Source organism: Panthera tigris, chromosome D1, assembly GCF_018350195.1.
Source record: "Panthera tigris isolate Pti1 chromosome D1, P.tigris_Pti1_mat1.1, whole genome shotgun sequence".
Lineage (NCBI taxonomy): Eukaryota > Metazoa > Chordata > Mammalia > Carnivora > Felidae > Panthera > Panthera tigris.
Genome location: NC_056669.1, coordinates 17,630,253 through 17,645,302, shown reverse-complemented (window position 1 = coordinate 17,645,302; position 15,050 = coordinate 17,630,253). Strand labels below are relative to the sequence as shown.

Genomic DNA, 15,050 nt, shown 5'->3' with positions numbered 1-15,050 from the left:
TGAAAAGTCAAATAATTTTATACTTTCTATTTGTGGATTCTGACTTTGCAGAAAGGATGAGTCCCCAAAATTACGTGCAGTAGCAAATACCACAAACTAAGAGTCAAAAGACCCGGATTTGAAACTTGGGTCCAAAAATGTACTACCTGGGAAATACTGGACTAGTCAATGAAGGCTATAAATCTAAGATTTTCCTCATCTGTAAAATGGGAATAACATTTGCCTTGTGGTATTGTTCTATGCATTAATTACAATGCTTATAAAGCATTAGAATAATGCTTCATAAATGGAAGCTGTTATTGTCACTAAGTGAGAAAACAATTGTACAAGTATAATAAATGTAAACTAGTGCTAGCATCATACGAATAAACATATGAAAGGGACAATAATTTGATTTGTCACATGTGACAAGACTGAAGTGAACTACACTGTTGTGAGATAATAACCTTCCCATTTTTAATTACAAAAAATAAGCCTGGGCAAATATTTTTATAATAACCAGATTATTTATAGACTATGAATTGGTTATTTACCTCCGTGTTATTTTTTTCCAGTCTGATTTTCACCTTCAGCAACCCTCAGAAAATAACAGAACATACTCCAGACTAGTCATATAGAGAACAGTAAACTTTTCAAGCTGGATAAGCAAAGGTTTCCTTATTGCTAACAGTGTGAGGAAGCAATGCTAGCTAAAATGAGATATGGTAAATATTTATGCAAAATTAACAGACCTTTACCCCACAGGGAGGCTGCAAGCATGGGAAAAAGCAGCTTCCCAGAACTCAGCATAGCGGATGTCTGCAGATCTCCCTAAGGGCTAGAAAAGTCTCCACATCCATAAGAATGCTTCAAAGGGCACGGCTTTTTTGCAGGCATCCTCTCTGTGGGTTTTAAACCTAGTAAAATTCTCAAATTGTAATTTCCTAGCCTTTCTCTACCTAGAAGCAGTACATATTCAATAAAAGATTTAGTTTGTAGGCTTCTTTTTTAAATCAACTATCTGCCTACCTCTGTTCTAGACTCTCTAAGGTTACTAAGAAAACGCAAGGAAAAAAAAAAAACCAATTTATAGCTAAAAAGGATTAGATTTTAAAAATACACTTAAATATCTCTTAAGCAAATTTCCTTTCCAATGTTATGACATAAAAAGTGGCTGGACTAAAATGATTCGTGCCACAGGATTTCAGTAACAACAACAAAAAATATCATTTACGAGGAAAAAACAAAGATTAAAATTAACTCTTTTATGGCTCGGAAGATAAATCTAGAGCTTTAGAGTAAAAGTGTTTACATATTTTTTTAAGAGGTAGAATATATAAAATGAATGATAAAGAAGGAAAGATCACTATTATAAACAAGAAATCTTTAAAAGGAAAATATCTCCATTGCCACTTAACCAAAGACTCTTGTTTAGGAAAAACTTAAACCCAATTTACTCAAATCACTTATACTTCACAAAGGCACCTAGTATTAAAATCATTCATTTGCTGCCTTCTTTTCCTTGTACTCAGTGTAACAATTTTTAAAGTCCCTTCTTACTGCTTTGTGTGCTTACAATACCAAAACAAACAAACAAACAAAAAAAACCCAACAAAACAAAAAAACCCCACAAAACTTGTTTTAGATGGGCCTTAAACTTCTTAAAAGAACTTTAGAATAGTTATAATGGAAAATGATTTATTAGCAACATATATCAGGCTTCAAAAAAGTCCAATGTTTACAGATGTGTGTATTTAAAGCAATGAATAAGAAACCAAAACACAATGTAGCCATTCTTTAGAGGAAATGAGACAAAATCTCTCATGTCAGCAATCTGGAAAAGGGAGTAAGTGAATAGGTGATCAAAAATAGAAAGACTAAAATATAGTTAAAAAATTATAATGCAAGACAACACTTTAATGGTGTTGTTGAAGACAAAATCCACTTTCTGGGCTTCGTCCAACTGATTCAAAAGATCAACGGACTGATCGAGATGAGCCAATCTGACTTATACTAGCAGGCCTGAGATCAGAAGGCCAAAGGAAAATGAACATTGGAATCATAATCCCAACTCTCTTGCTTAGAAACTATGTGACCTTAAGCAAGTTCGTGAATGTCTTAAAGCCTCATTTTTCTGTTTTAACATGGAGACAACAGTATTTAACTTACACAGCTAAGAAGATTAAAAAAGACAATGCATAAAAAGTTCCTGGGACAGTGCCTAGCACTTAATATGTAGTCAATAAATACAAAAATCTTTTACCACATCCCAAATTTCTTTGTAAGACTAAACTGCATCCACTTTAAAGTGTTCATTTTTCCCCACACTCACCTTTCCACCTTTCTGAAGTATAAAATACTAGTATACCAAGTCATCAGGATTTAAGCACTGTCTTGCTCAACAAACTACTGTACTTTCCAGAATCTTTCACTGATCAAATCAACATATTTACCACTGGATGTACAAAGTATAAGCCTAACAGGTTGCTAGCACCTTCAAAGAGGTAGCTAATGAGAGGGTCTCCCTCCAAGAGTGACTAAAGCAATGCCTAATCAATAAAATGTGATTTCTTCTATTCAAAAGCAATGAACATCTAAAGCTTCTTAAATTTCACCTTAAAGCACTGCCCTTTCCACTTTAAGTAACTCACCAAAACATAATTAAACTGAAAAAAGCAAAAGGAAACATAAAAGGACAGTTTGTGATGGGAAATAATTTAATTTGGAAAATAAGGTAAGTTTCATCAGTAATAATTTTATTTCCCCAAAATACACGACTTCTCACCTTAATCTACAGCATGACTCAACGGATGTCACTCTCACAGGTAAATTTCTTACTTGTTAAATATAAATCAACAGGTAGCAAGAGCTCAAAATAACTTTGCCAACACAATGACCCAGGAAGAGCAGCCGTTCATTATTTACTGAATAAATGAATAAACAAATGAAGGAATGTTGTAAAGACAGAACTCAACAAATTCTGAGGGATCCAAGGCAGATGTAAAAGTTGATTGCCAATCCTAAAAGTCTTACCGCTTCAGCAACTAGACAGGTTAGTTACTATTTCAGTCTGAATTGAAATAACTGTCTCTCCCTGTCTATTCCTCCCTTCCAAATGTATCTTAATTCTAAAGACAACCTACAGTTTGAAATATAAAGGATAAGGAATACTATCACAGCAAGGAGAAAACACCGTCACAGCAGGAGCAGCAGAAAATACCTGTGAATTCAAAATCCTTGTACACGCATAGATCAAATTTTAGGAAAACCTAACAGCTACTGTAACTTACTGACCTCTTACGCGCTAGGTACTTAAATACTTTCTCACTTCACCTTCACAACAGCTCTGCCAAGTAAGTATTGTTATCCCCATTTTCACAGATGAGAAAACTAAGCTGCTGTTCTGAGAGGTAAATCTGCCTATGGTCCCAGATATAAGTAGCAGAACAAGTCTGACACCCTAAACCCAGGAGGCTCTTTTCTCTGCATCATCCTCAAACAGTTCCCTTCTATTGCTCCCTTTTACAAAAGCTGTATATACATACGATGTGTGACTATATATATATATATAGAGAGAGAGAGAGAGAGAGAGAGAGAGAGAGAGAGATACACACACATAAAATTAAGAACTAAAACACCTTTTCCTTTCACAGCTACTTTTAATTTCTGACAAAGAGGACAGTCTCAAAAAGAATTCTGCCAGCGGAATCAAATTAATATAATTGCTAATATTTATCCACATAATATTTCGCTTAATTCCTATTTTTAGAAACAGGACTGTACCTTGTATCCTATTAAGCAATAACTGCATGATGAGAAGCTTCTCTTTTTTTACTGGTCACATCCAGGCAGCACACCCAACTTACTTCTAAACGCTGTCTTGAGAATTCTGATCTTGCGGAGCTTCTGAGTAAATACAGTAACTAGAAATCACAAATCTTTCCCCAAAATGTGCAACTAACAAATGCAACCGAGGTACAAATATATTACTCTGACAAAGGTGCTGACAAATTATTATCTCTGAAAACGATGTTTTTCAACTGTGATACAACAACAAAAAAAAAAATAACATGAACAATGGCAAGTCCAAGGGTTATTCTCCATGGGGAAAATATTACTTACATTTTAAATAGACTATATTGTTCCAAGCAACCCAAGTCAGAATCAGTTCAATGCCAAGAAAAACTCAAATTTAAATAAAAACTGTATTTGCAAGCTAATGGTTTCACAAGCCAAGCATTTTCTACTGCAGTTGCTACATGGATTCTGAAATGAGACTAACAACATAACTTAATTAAAGAAAACAAACCACTTGGATACCTAGAAAAACCATCTTATCCTAAGTGTTTCTAAGCACAGGGAAAGAAGCCCATTAAGAAAACAAAATTAGCTAGTCGTACTATACTAAAATAACCACTTTAATCAAGTTACATACAATAATTTATTCACTAGTCTGTAAAAATCCTCTTTGATCACCTCACTGTCACCTGCCAATCTACAAACTGAAGGATTATATCTGCTTAATTCCTTCCCACTGTTGATTACATAATACCCCTTTCCCCAAAGAATTTCCTTGTGAAGCTGATGATCACAGATGCATAATGTAGAAATGACAAGTTATTGTACTACGCTGTATGCTAATAATATCTATAAAGTCTTGAGTCAAAATGGAGGCTTGAAGTCCCTCAGACAACTAACCTGAGCAGAGGAAAGTGGCTTTAATTACTTCTAAGCTAAAGTTAGACTCTCTTCCTTACTTTTAGATCACCTTAGGGATCTCCTTACAGATTGATCGAGCCTTTCTCTGCCCAGCAAATAGCAAAGGTGAATAGAAGATTTTTAGAAATGATTCTGATGTTCTTCCTCTAGAGTAAATAACATCACTGACTGGGAACTCCCAGAACACTTAGAGCCATTAAGGGCTGGGATTCCTTTCAACTGGCACCATGCCAACAGAGGCTCACTGAGAAATGAACCCTCCTGCAAATCAAATCTGTTGCCATGTTATTTTTTCCAGGGGTTAATTACCTGCTTCTGCTATACACACACACTCTCTCTCTTTCTCTTTCCCTCTCCCTCTAAAGTGGAGAAAAGGAGGTGCTGGGAAAACAGATGACATTCTGCTGGTAAGCCTCCTCCAGAAATACTCAAAACGAAATCAAAATAGGTTTCTGGCTGTCAAAATCCAGATACACTCCATGAACATCCTCTCCTACTTGACACCTGTCAGTCCCTGGTACCATTACCTCAAACTACTAGACAGTAAAACTTCACTAAAGGAAGTCACACTTTCAGACTTTATCTTTCAGAGCTAGTGAAATATTTACGGGTGAAATGTTGAGAAACTGCTTCAAAATAATCTGATGGAGAAGCAGGGCAAGCAAACAGATGAACCAAGGCTGTCCATACACTGGTAATTACTGCAGCTAATGATGGGTACATGGAGGTTCATCATACTATTCTCTGTACTTCCGTGTATCTTTGAAATATTCCATTAAAAAAATAAAATTTTTACAGATTCAAAACAACCCATCTAATAAGCATTTATGGAGTACTTCCTGTGGTAGACTATGTTACTGTTCCTAATTTTTCCCTCTCCTCTCTCCTTCCTTGAGAGATTTATACACCCTCACCCATCAGTATGTGATTTGCAATGCCACCTGTCGGAGGAGGACACCTCCCTGGCACACTGCAATGAGCCTGACTATATGACTTGCTTTGGCCAATGACACGTGAATGATTTACGTACACCAGGCTGAGTAGAAGCTTTAAGAGCCACTGCATGTTTGCATGTTTCCTGCTCTCTCCCTCTGCCATGCAAATGACATATCCCAGACAGGGATTACTCCTTCAGCCAGGGCTCCAAAAATGTTACAGCCAATCCACAGCTAACAAGGTGTAATGCAAGCAAGAAATAAACCAGTGTTGCAAGCCACTGAAATTGGAAGCTGTTGTTATGGTAGTACAACCTAGCAGAAACAGATATACCTACTACCGGCTAAATATAAAGAATATTAAAATGATAGGCTGCTATATTTGTAAGGATGTTTTGGTAGATAGACAAAGTTTAGCTGAGGAGAGTATGAGAAGTGGTAGGTGTGTAGGGATAGAGGTAAGATCAGAGGGAGACTTTATTATTACTGTTATATATCACTGGAATTTTCTGGTGTGTTGTTTTTTTTTTTTAACCTGAACAACACTATCTGACTGGTTGACTAATTTGGACTATTTTCTTCTTATGGTTCTTTATATTAAAAAAGAATAAAAACACAGTAAAGCAAATAGTAATCACTTAAAAATCAATAAGAACTATTCTCCTACCTTTGAGGAACTCAAAACTTAGTTGGCAATGTAGCTTTAAAGAAAGCCTCTTCCCAGAAAGTATTCATTGTTAATTTTTTAAAGCAACAAAGGGTAAATGCAAGCCAAAAATAAATAAATAAATAAATAAATAAAAGTATAACATCTGCAATTCGATCAGTTTTTTTAAGGTTCGAGCAAAGCCAGTACAGGGTTTTGTATACGAGTGGTACAGCCATTGATTTCAAAGGAAATTCTCTTATTTCTGTAGGCCAGTTAAACTAGTGAAGAAGCATGCTTGAACCATTAAGTTTTGTGAACAAGCCTTAACCAGTACTATAGATAAGGCATCCACTCCATTAAGTTAACCCATGTACAGTAAAATTACAGTTAGAAGAAGAAAAGAAAAAAAGGAAGAACTCCTAACCCTATCACAGCGATTAAACAACACCTGAATGGCCACAGAAGTCAAGGTCCACAGAGTTAACTCTTGACTGCATAAGAATGTTTTCTCCTTAAATTTGAGCAATATCTGAACAAAGCAGTAACTTGCAAATATGATTACAAGCATGTCTGCACTATTCATCTTAAGATCTCAAAGCATCTCACAGACATTAATTTAACCTTCCCATCCCCTGAAAGGTAGATGTTACATAACATTATAACCTTCCATCCTGCTGCTACAAAATATTTCAATACCCCTTCAGCAGCACTCGCTCTGAGAAGGCCTTGCCCCAAAAGCCAATAAAACAGGAAATAAGCTGACAGTGCATGTGCCACCAACAATCTCTGAAAAGATCAGACCTTCACCCACAAGAACCACTTCCTCTGAGTAAACCACAGAGACAGTACAGGGCAAACCACATCATACCAGCTTGTGTCCGGAGCGCAGGCAGATAACCCATCTAAAATCAATGGAAGGATATATTTAAGCCCCTTCGTGAGATTTCTTACACGGATTTAAGTGTACAAATCTTCCTCAACTTACGATGGAGTTCCGTCCCGATAAACCCATTGTAAGTGGGAACTATCGGTAAGTCAAAAACGCACTGAACGCATAACCTTCGGGACATGACAGCCTAGCCTAGCCTACCTGAGACGTGCGCAGAACACGTACGTGAGCCTACAGCTGGGCACAATCATGTAACACGAAACCTTTTTCATAACAAAGCGTTGAGCATCCCACGTAATTTATCGAATACAATACTGAAAATGAAAAGCAGAATGATTCTCGAGGTGCCGAATGGTTGTAAGTATACTGGTTGTTTAGCCTTGTGACCATACGGCTGACTGGGAACAGCGGATGTGCTGCCTCTGCCCAGCATCGAGAGAGTACCGTGCCACACAGCCCTAGCACAGAAAAATACCAACATTCCAATTCCAAAGTACAGTGTCTACTGAAGGCACATTGCTTCTGCACTGTCTTAAAGTCTTAAAAAACTATGGTAAGTTGGGAACCATCTGTACTTTGGGGACTTGTGATTCTTCTAGATAAGATACAGCCACCTTCTGCATTACACGACCAATTTTACATATAACTTCTTCTGATGCCGATGAAATCTCCGGTTTACAACAATATAATCTACATTTTCTGAATTCAAAGAAGACCCACAAAATCCTCTTTGACCTTGTCAGTATGTAAACCTAAAATCAGTATTTAAATGTAATATTTGACCAAAAGTACAGTCTCAGAGCAATATCATTAAATGACAACAATAAGCTTTGTAACATTAAAGAAAAAGCAGTGTACAAGTGGCAATTAACTGTAAGCATGAACTAAACCCGGTTTTCTTAGATTTCTCTGTGAATTTCTTCGTGAATTGTTACTCACAGTCCCAAGACAGGAAATCTAATTTTTCATTGGCCATTAGATTTGCTTGTCTTTCAACACTGGGAAGCCACCCAGGCCTATCATGTGACTATGATCTCAAAAACCAGGATTCAGCATTTGAATTAGTAAAAGATCCTGTTTTGGTATGAATCTAAACTGTCAGCTGCATTGGTACATGCTAATTCAATAAGGCAAACTTAGTGTAAATTTCTTCTTTTACTGAAAGTCAATAATGTACGCTTATGCAATTCAGGCAAAGCCTCTAACCTTCAGCACCATCAAGTGTTACCTCCACAGAATCAAAAAGCTAAAAATGATTCTAAAGCACTAGCTTCATAAGCTTGTCTGGGAGGTAGAAGCTGCCTTACAAAACCTTTCAAACTTGGCTATCTCGGTACTCTACATACTCTAAGTTGCAAAAGTAAAATGCCCTCACTTTGGCATATTTCCAAAATTCTAAAGTTTGAGGAAACAAAATCATGAGCAAAAGGCAAAAGAACAAAGACATCTATTTAAATAAGCTTAAACTAAGTTACCATCGGTGAAAAAGGTCTAATAATAAAACATTCAAGAGCTCTACAATCTTATGTATTTTGTAATAATTTAATGCGTACTTTTTCCTTCTTTTATGGTCTCTTATCATTAGTAACAGTTCTTATAAATACAGTGACAAAAAGAGACAATATTATTTCAATATTAACAACAGTGCATCTCACTGGAAGAATAACGCTAAGCATTGCAGGTCTATTTCTTTTTCACTAATATGTGGAAACAAAAAAAAATGCAAAAAGTGACATACAATTTAAGGTGAGACTGAAAAACTACTGCAGGAAAAAAAAAAAAAAAAAAAAAAAAGGAAGAACTTCCAGATATATCTCACCCCACTGCAACAGATATTTTACTTTAGAGCTACAATCACATCTCTTCATTTACTTACAAGTTCAGAAATGTTTTATATTCACTTCTGATTGTTTTTCAAGCAAGGATTCCTCCTAATGTTTATTATTTTTGTTTGCTACCCATTTGTCACATAACTGATAACACTTGTCACATTAGGGGCACTCATATTTTAAAGAATCACTTTGGAAAGAAGCCTTTTATAACATACATAATTGCTTGATTTAGTAATTATGCTGTTTGTATAAATTTGTTTTATTTGATTGTGATATCTCCCATATCCATTGTAAAAACTATCTAAAATAAAAGTGAGAATCTCTATAGCCCTAATTTTGGGCTATGCCTGGAAAAAACTGAAGACCCTGTGAATTACATTAAACTGAAGTTGGAAATTGCTGCTCTAGAACATGGGTAAAGATAAAATACAGAAGTACATCTAAGGAACAAAATCACTTTGCACTAGGAGAGCGACTGAGGAAAAGTTAATAAAACATTAAGAGGGGCAGGATAATTGTTAGACAACAAATCATCAGAAATACAAACTGGCTAAGCAAAGAATAGGGTGGGGGTAGGGAAGAGCTGCTGATTAACTGTCTAAGCCAGTTAGAGTCATATAAACACAAAATGGGAGGACAGCAAGTACATACAAGTAACAGGACAAATCAAAAGTCTGAGCTAAAGATCAGGAAAAACTTCCTGACTACAAGATCTATCAGATTGTTGTTCAGTCTCTTGAGGAAATGACGAGAGCTTTATCCTCTAGAGATACTTCAGGCAAGAATGTATAAAGGATAGAAAGCATCCTATAAGAAAAATCTAACTTGGTCAGATTGGAAGATTACTAAAGGAAAGTAAGAAAAAAAAATAATACACATAGAAACACCATAATTTAAAGTAAAAAGTGGGGGGAGGACTTGAGAGCCAGAAAAATCTAAGTTAAAATGGTGGCTCTGTCCTTTCCAGTTTTATAATCTTGACTTAAATTCTATGAGTTGCCTGAAGTATAAGTGATCTGACCCGGGGTGGGGGGGGGGGGGGGGGTGGGGGGGGGTCAGAAACATTGTAAATGTTAAAGAATTACACCACAGTAAGATATTGTTACATACACAAGAGTGTTTTACTCAAAAGAAAACAAAATGTTACTCATTTTATACTTTCAGTTCAAATGCCACCACATTTTGAAGACTCTTAATTATTAAAAGGGAAAAGAGAATATCATCAAATGAACATTTAAAACATCATCAAAACCAAGTTTTAACAAACAAGACTGAAAGAAGTTAAGCTCCAGCTCCCTGTTCCTGAAAATGTGACATGGTCAATTTCTAGGAGATAAGCAATTATATGATAAGAAACATTTCTAGTAACTTTGTCAGACAACCATGATGTAAGAGTCTCTCCAATTACCTCTGGAAAACCATTAAAATATCCTGCTCTCTGTGACCCATATCAGTTTGCTTCAAATTTCATTTCCTAAACTGAAAATTCAAACTTAATTTTAAAAATCCTATGTTAACTCAATGCTATCTACATTTTAACAAGAAATCACCAATGGGTTAAGCAGCATCACCAGGTTAACATATTTTTGCAGTGATTCAACTAAAGATTCTCTTGTCACCTCACTAAATAAATGAGAACATCTTATAAATGTGCCATTAATCAGGAAGACTATAGCTCTGCACTTTTTTAAAAACTTCACACTGTACACGTTGACTCATGTAAAAGTGTGCAAGTGAATGTACTAATGCACGCCTATATGAATCAAGATTTTATACTGTGCCGGAAGAAAGCAACATTAAACTGAATACAAAGCTAGCACTGTGATCCTGATCCCCAATATCAATTTTGTATTTATCAAATGACTGACTTCACAAGTAAACATTACAAACAATCTAACCTTGCATATGACTCAGGCAACCTTGAAAATAGCACTCATACAGGAGTGTTTTGTTTTCTTTTTTTAATCAAAAGCATTATGTGGCAATGAGGGCAGAAAAAGCATCATGAATGAAAATGTTAATTACTGGGTACATGCGTATAAAGTCACAGGTTTGCATACTCACTGAAAGTTTGCTTAAGTTAAACAAGCTCAAACTTGAACCCAGTACTAAGGAAATGCCAATATATCAAAAACCTTTGTTTTATCCATCAAAGTAACAAAATCCACAAGTCCTAGACCAGACAAAGGTCTATTTATTTCAAGTAAGACCCTTATAACAAAATCCTACCTGTATCGTCCCTGAAAAGTCACTGTTCTAGAATCTGGCCTGAAATCATTTAGTGAGTCCACTGAAAGAGCATTCTCTCGCCTCTATCTCTCAGAAGAAATTCCAAGTGCCATAAGACCCCTAAACGCTCCAGGACAGAAGACAGGCATCTAAGAGGACTGCCAACAATTAGGATACGTTTTGGGACTGAACACGGCAGTCAATGCAAAGTGAAGAGCAGCAATCAGGTATTTCTGCCACTTTTCAAGTGCTGATTCTCAAAGTGGAAAGAAAACTATACATCTCACAGAAGTTACAAAGCAAGACACTAGACGGTATTCATAAGCTTCTTAGATTAAAAAAAAAAAAACAAAACAAAAAAAACCTATTCATATACCCTACATGAAAACAGTAGCTACCATGAACATAGTTTGGATTTTAAATTGACGACTATACCTTTCAAAAAGTGGAGCATGAGGGGTCTGGAGAGTAGACGAAGAGGAAGAGAAGGGAGCAAATGAATGTGTTAATTTAACTGCAAAATAATAACAGGATATAACAGAGTTCTGAGTATCCACAGTGACCAATCAGAGCCTAAACATAGCTGAATTCCATCCCAGCCCCAGCACGTCCCTAACACAAGAATAAAACCCTTCTTATCTTGTTCAGCCATGTGTCGCCTGCCACAAACTGCAAAACAGAACAACGCCCAAAACCAGCTAGTCTGATTTCAACTGAGGACAGACAGACTCTGTAGTCAGAAGCACCACAATGAAAGAACTCTAACTCACACAGCTGGCCTGGTGGGTCTGCACACTCTACAAAACAAAGCCATACCACATACGGTACTTCAAACTTGAAAGGACCTTTAAAAAGCTACACTGGCACTGTTAATTTGCCAGTAGCTCTAGAATCAGCAAAATATACCTACAGTATACTGGAAGTGGACAGTGAGAAGAGAGGATGAAGGAGGTAGAGCCGAGAAGCTAAGAACTATTCTGTACTCATAACTTTGTTAAGGTACCCTAGAAAAAAAGTAACACTAACCCAGCACTTCCCTATTTCACTCCAACACATATTCAGATCAGAGACAGCTACTCTTCTAATGCACAAATAGATGCTTGATATTTACAGAAGACGTAAAGAAAATGTAATAGTCACCCAAGAATAATCTTATTAAAAGAAAACAAACGAGTAAATTCCTAAGATACAGGTATCCATACTGTCTCAGCAATGCATATTAAATTAAATGGCTATTAAATGGTTTTTTTACTGTTTAAAAAAAAATCTATAAAATCAGCCAGCCCCTGAACTAATTCAAGGATACTAACACCCAAACCAATTTGCAGATTCATCTTATAGTTAGAATACTCATCTTTTAATCCTTCGTGCCTAGCACAGTGCCTGGTAAAGGACATTTATTGACTGCATGCTTATTGTATATTTGTATCTCATCTAAGCTATGAGAAAAAAAAAAAAACCCAAATCCCAAGATTTTATTTCCAAGATAATGGAAAAGGGAAAAAAAAAATCTCTGAGCACAGAGAAGAAGAAAGGTTATCAGGTGGGCACTATTAGGTGATTTTCATGTGAAATGAGCTGGTGACCCTAGGTTCTGTTTCTACAAAATTAAACACCCCTAATGCCACAATAAAAACTACCAACACTACACTATTTCCTAATAAGACTTCTTGTCTAAAGGCTCAACAGAGAGGGCAAGAATTGACTGAACCAGGAAAATAAAAACAATTACCCACACACCCGTTCAAGTGATGTCTCCGTACCAAAACACCCTGAAAGTTAAAGGACTGGGGATGATTCAAGGAAATTAAGATAAGAATTGTTGCTACTCATGATACGGGTACAATCTGAAAAGCTGAAAACCAAAATTCATCTTAAAGAAAAATACGCAAAGACTACAGTTTAAATATTTGATGGAATCTTTTAGGTGAACATTCACGTGACACTGGAAAGCATCAACAGGAAGAGGAAGTTCTGTTTCTGGAGTAGCTGTTATGGTATGATAATGGAATTTGGCCCTTTTAAAATCAACAAATGAGTCTTACAATTGGGTGAAACTCTCTTATTAGGAAATTCAACTATTTTTTTGCGAGAGCACTATGGTTGCGCTTTTCATCAAAGTGCTTTCTTTGGCCCCCTAGTTCAGTCGTTTGATTTTTTTTTTTTTTTTGATGATGTAATGGTTTGAACAGTGACTAAAAAAAAAAGGTTGACTGAAATTTGGAATCAGCACACAATGTCATCATGAAAGTGAGAAATAAAATACAGTAGTGGAATTTATCATTGAAAACAATATTCCAAAGAATAACCCTTAAGGGTAAAGAAGCTCCACTTACCAACCACCAGCAACATAGATAAAACCTATAAAGGACCCACAGAACTCAACAAATCCACCTGCCATGCTTGTACTACCTAATTCGCTTAGGGTTTGTATCCCTTAAATGTAAATACTTCTCAAAGACAAAATACTAAAAATGCAGCAATTAAAATCAAGCCCCATGACTTTCTCTCCCCCTTTTTTAGCTCCAACAAGAGCCTGTGATTTACCAGTAATTTCAATATTCTGTAAAATTATTAGGTAATCAACGCTACGCAGGTCAACATTCAAAGATCAAGTTCCAAAACCACCATGCAGCAGTCTCAGAATGAAGTTTACAAATAGCAATTCCTAAAAATCTAACAGGGTCTGGAGAACCACAGGGCAGGAGTAAAACTGATGATGCACCAATACCCCAGCCGACTTCGGGCACTGACCTTCACCCAAAATGACCTTCCTCTGGTTCCAAGATAAGTACAGAATCCCAATGCACAGTACAGACACAAAACCACAATCATGGTTTGACCTACCCCTTCGCCGAGAATCTGGAGAAAAGTTTCTCCCCAGAAAAAAAAAAAATAAAAAAGCTACATTTCCAAATCCAATCAACCGGGTAACTTGGCAGCAACCCCAGACTAATTGCAGAGCTCCCAAACAACCCTCTCTCCTCTGCCTGTCAACTTCACTGGTCAAAGGCAATCGGCTATCACGGACTCTCTGCTAGGTCAGGCCGAACCCAGGGAAGCTGAAGCGCAAGGGGAGCTTCATACCAACCTGTCGGTGATAGTAGACTGTGTGCCGCTCATTGGGGCCCTTGGCGAGAGGTCCTTCTTTTATCCAACTTGCATTTTACAGTAACACCTCCACCCCACCCCCAGTGCTCTGGGATCAGGCCCGACTCCGTAAGGGACACAAAAGTCCAACTCAAAACTCCATGCAGTCATCTAGAACGTCCGACTGGAAGGGGTCAAGGAAAGGGGATGTAGGTCGGAGCAAAACAGGGTATCTCCCAAAACAACCCGAGAAAGTCTGCCAGAAGGCGAGTTCTAGAGCTAGAGGGCAATCCTCGGGAAGGCACACGGAGAAAACTCCGTCACGGGGGGGAAGTCGGCGAGCCGCAGGGAAGGGGCCCGGGAGTCCCTCCGGGGCTGGGGCGGGATCAGCTCGGGGCTGGGTGTCGGCTCCTCCTCCGGAGTCTCGGGGGCTGGCGAGTCCCCGCCGCCGCGGGGCCAGCCGCTGTGGTCTCCGCTCTCTATCTGGGGCTGCCGGCCGCTCGTGGCCGCAGCCTAGGCAGCGTCTCGGGCCGTCCCGCGCCAGGCTCGCGCGGCCCCATGTCCCCGGGCCGGGGGGCCCCTCTCGTCTTCCTCGCCGCCCCCACCAAGCTCCGGGCGCTGGGACGACCGCGGGCGCCGGGGGAAGGGGTCCCGCAGCCAGAGGTGACAGGAACTTGGTCTCTCAGCGCCGCGGGCTGCTCCCCATCCCTGGGAGGCCCGGACTCTTC

The 15,050-nt window shown here is 37.9% G+C and overlaps 1 protein-coding gene across 2 annotated transcripts in view; it reads right to left on the bottom strand.

The window, feature by feature from the left end:
• The window catches only part of ARHGEF12 (Rho guanine nucleotide exchange factor 12), a 149,336-nt gene extending 134,327 nt beyond the window's left edge, over positions 1–15,009 (bottom strand). The window contains exon 1 of one of the 2 annotated variants that reach the window (XM_042957525.1): positions 14,324–15,009. In XM_042957525.1, coding sequence (XP_042813459.1) covers positions 14,324–14,355 — 32 coding nt within the window. In that variant the 5' untranslated portion in view covers positions 14,356–15,009. Of the gene's footprint in view, positions 1–11,667; positions 11,716–14,323 lie in introns of those variants that run through there. The other variant, XM_042957532.1, reaches the window with a different exon arrangement.
• Between the last annotated feature and the right edge of the window lie 41 nt (positions 15,010–15,050).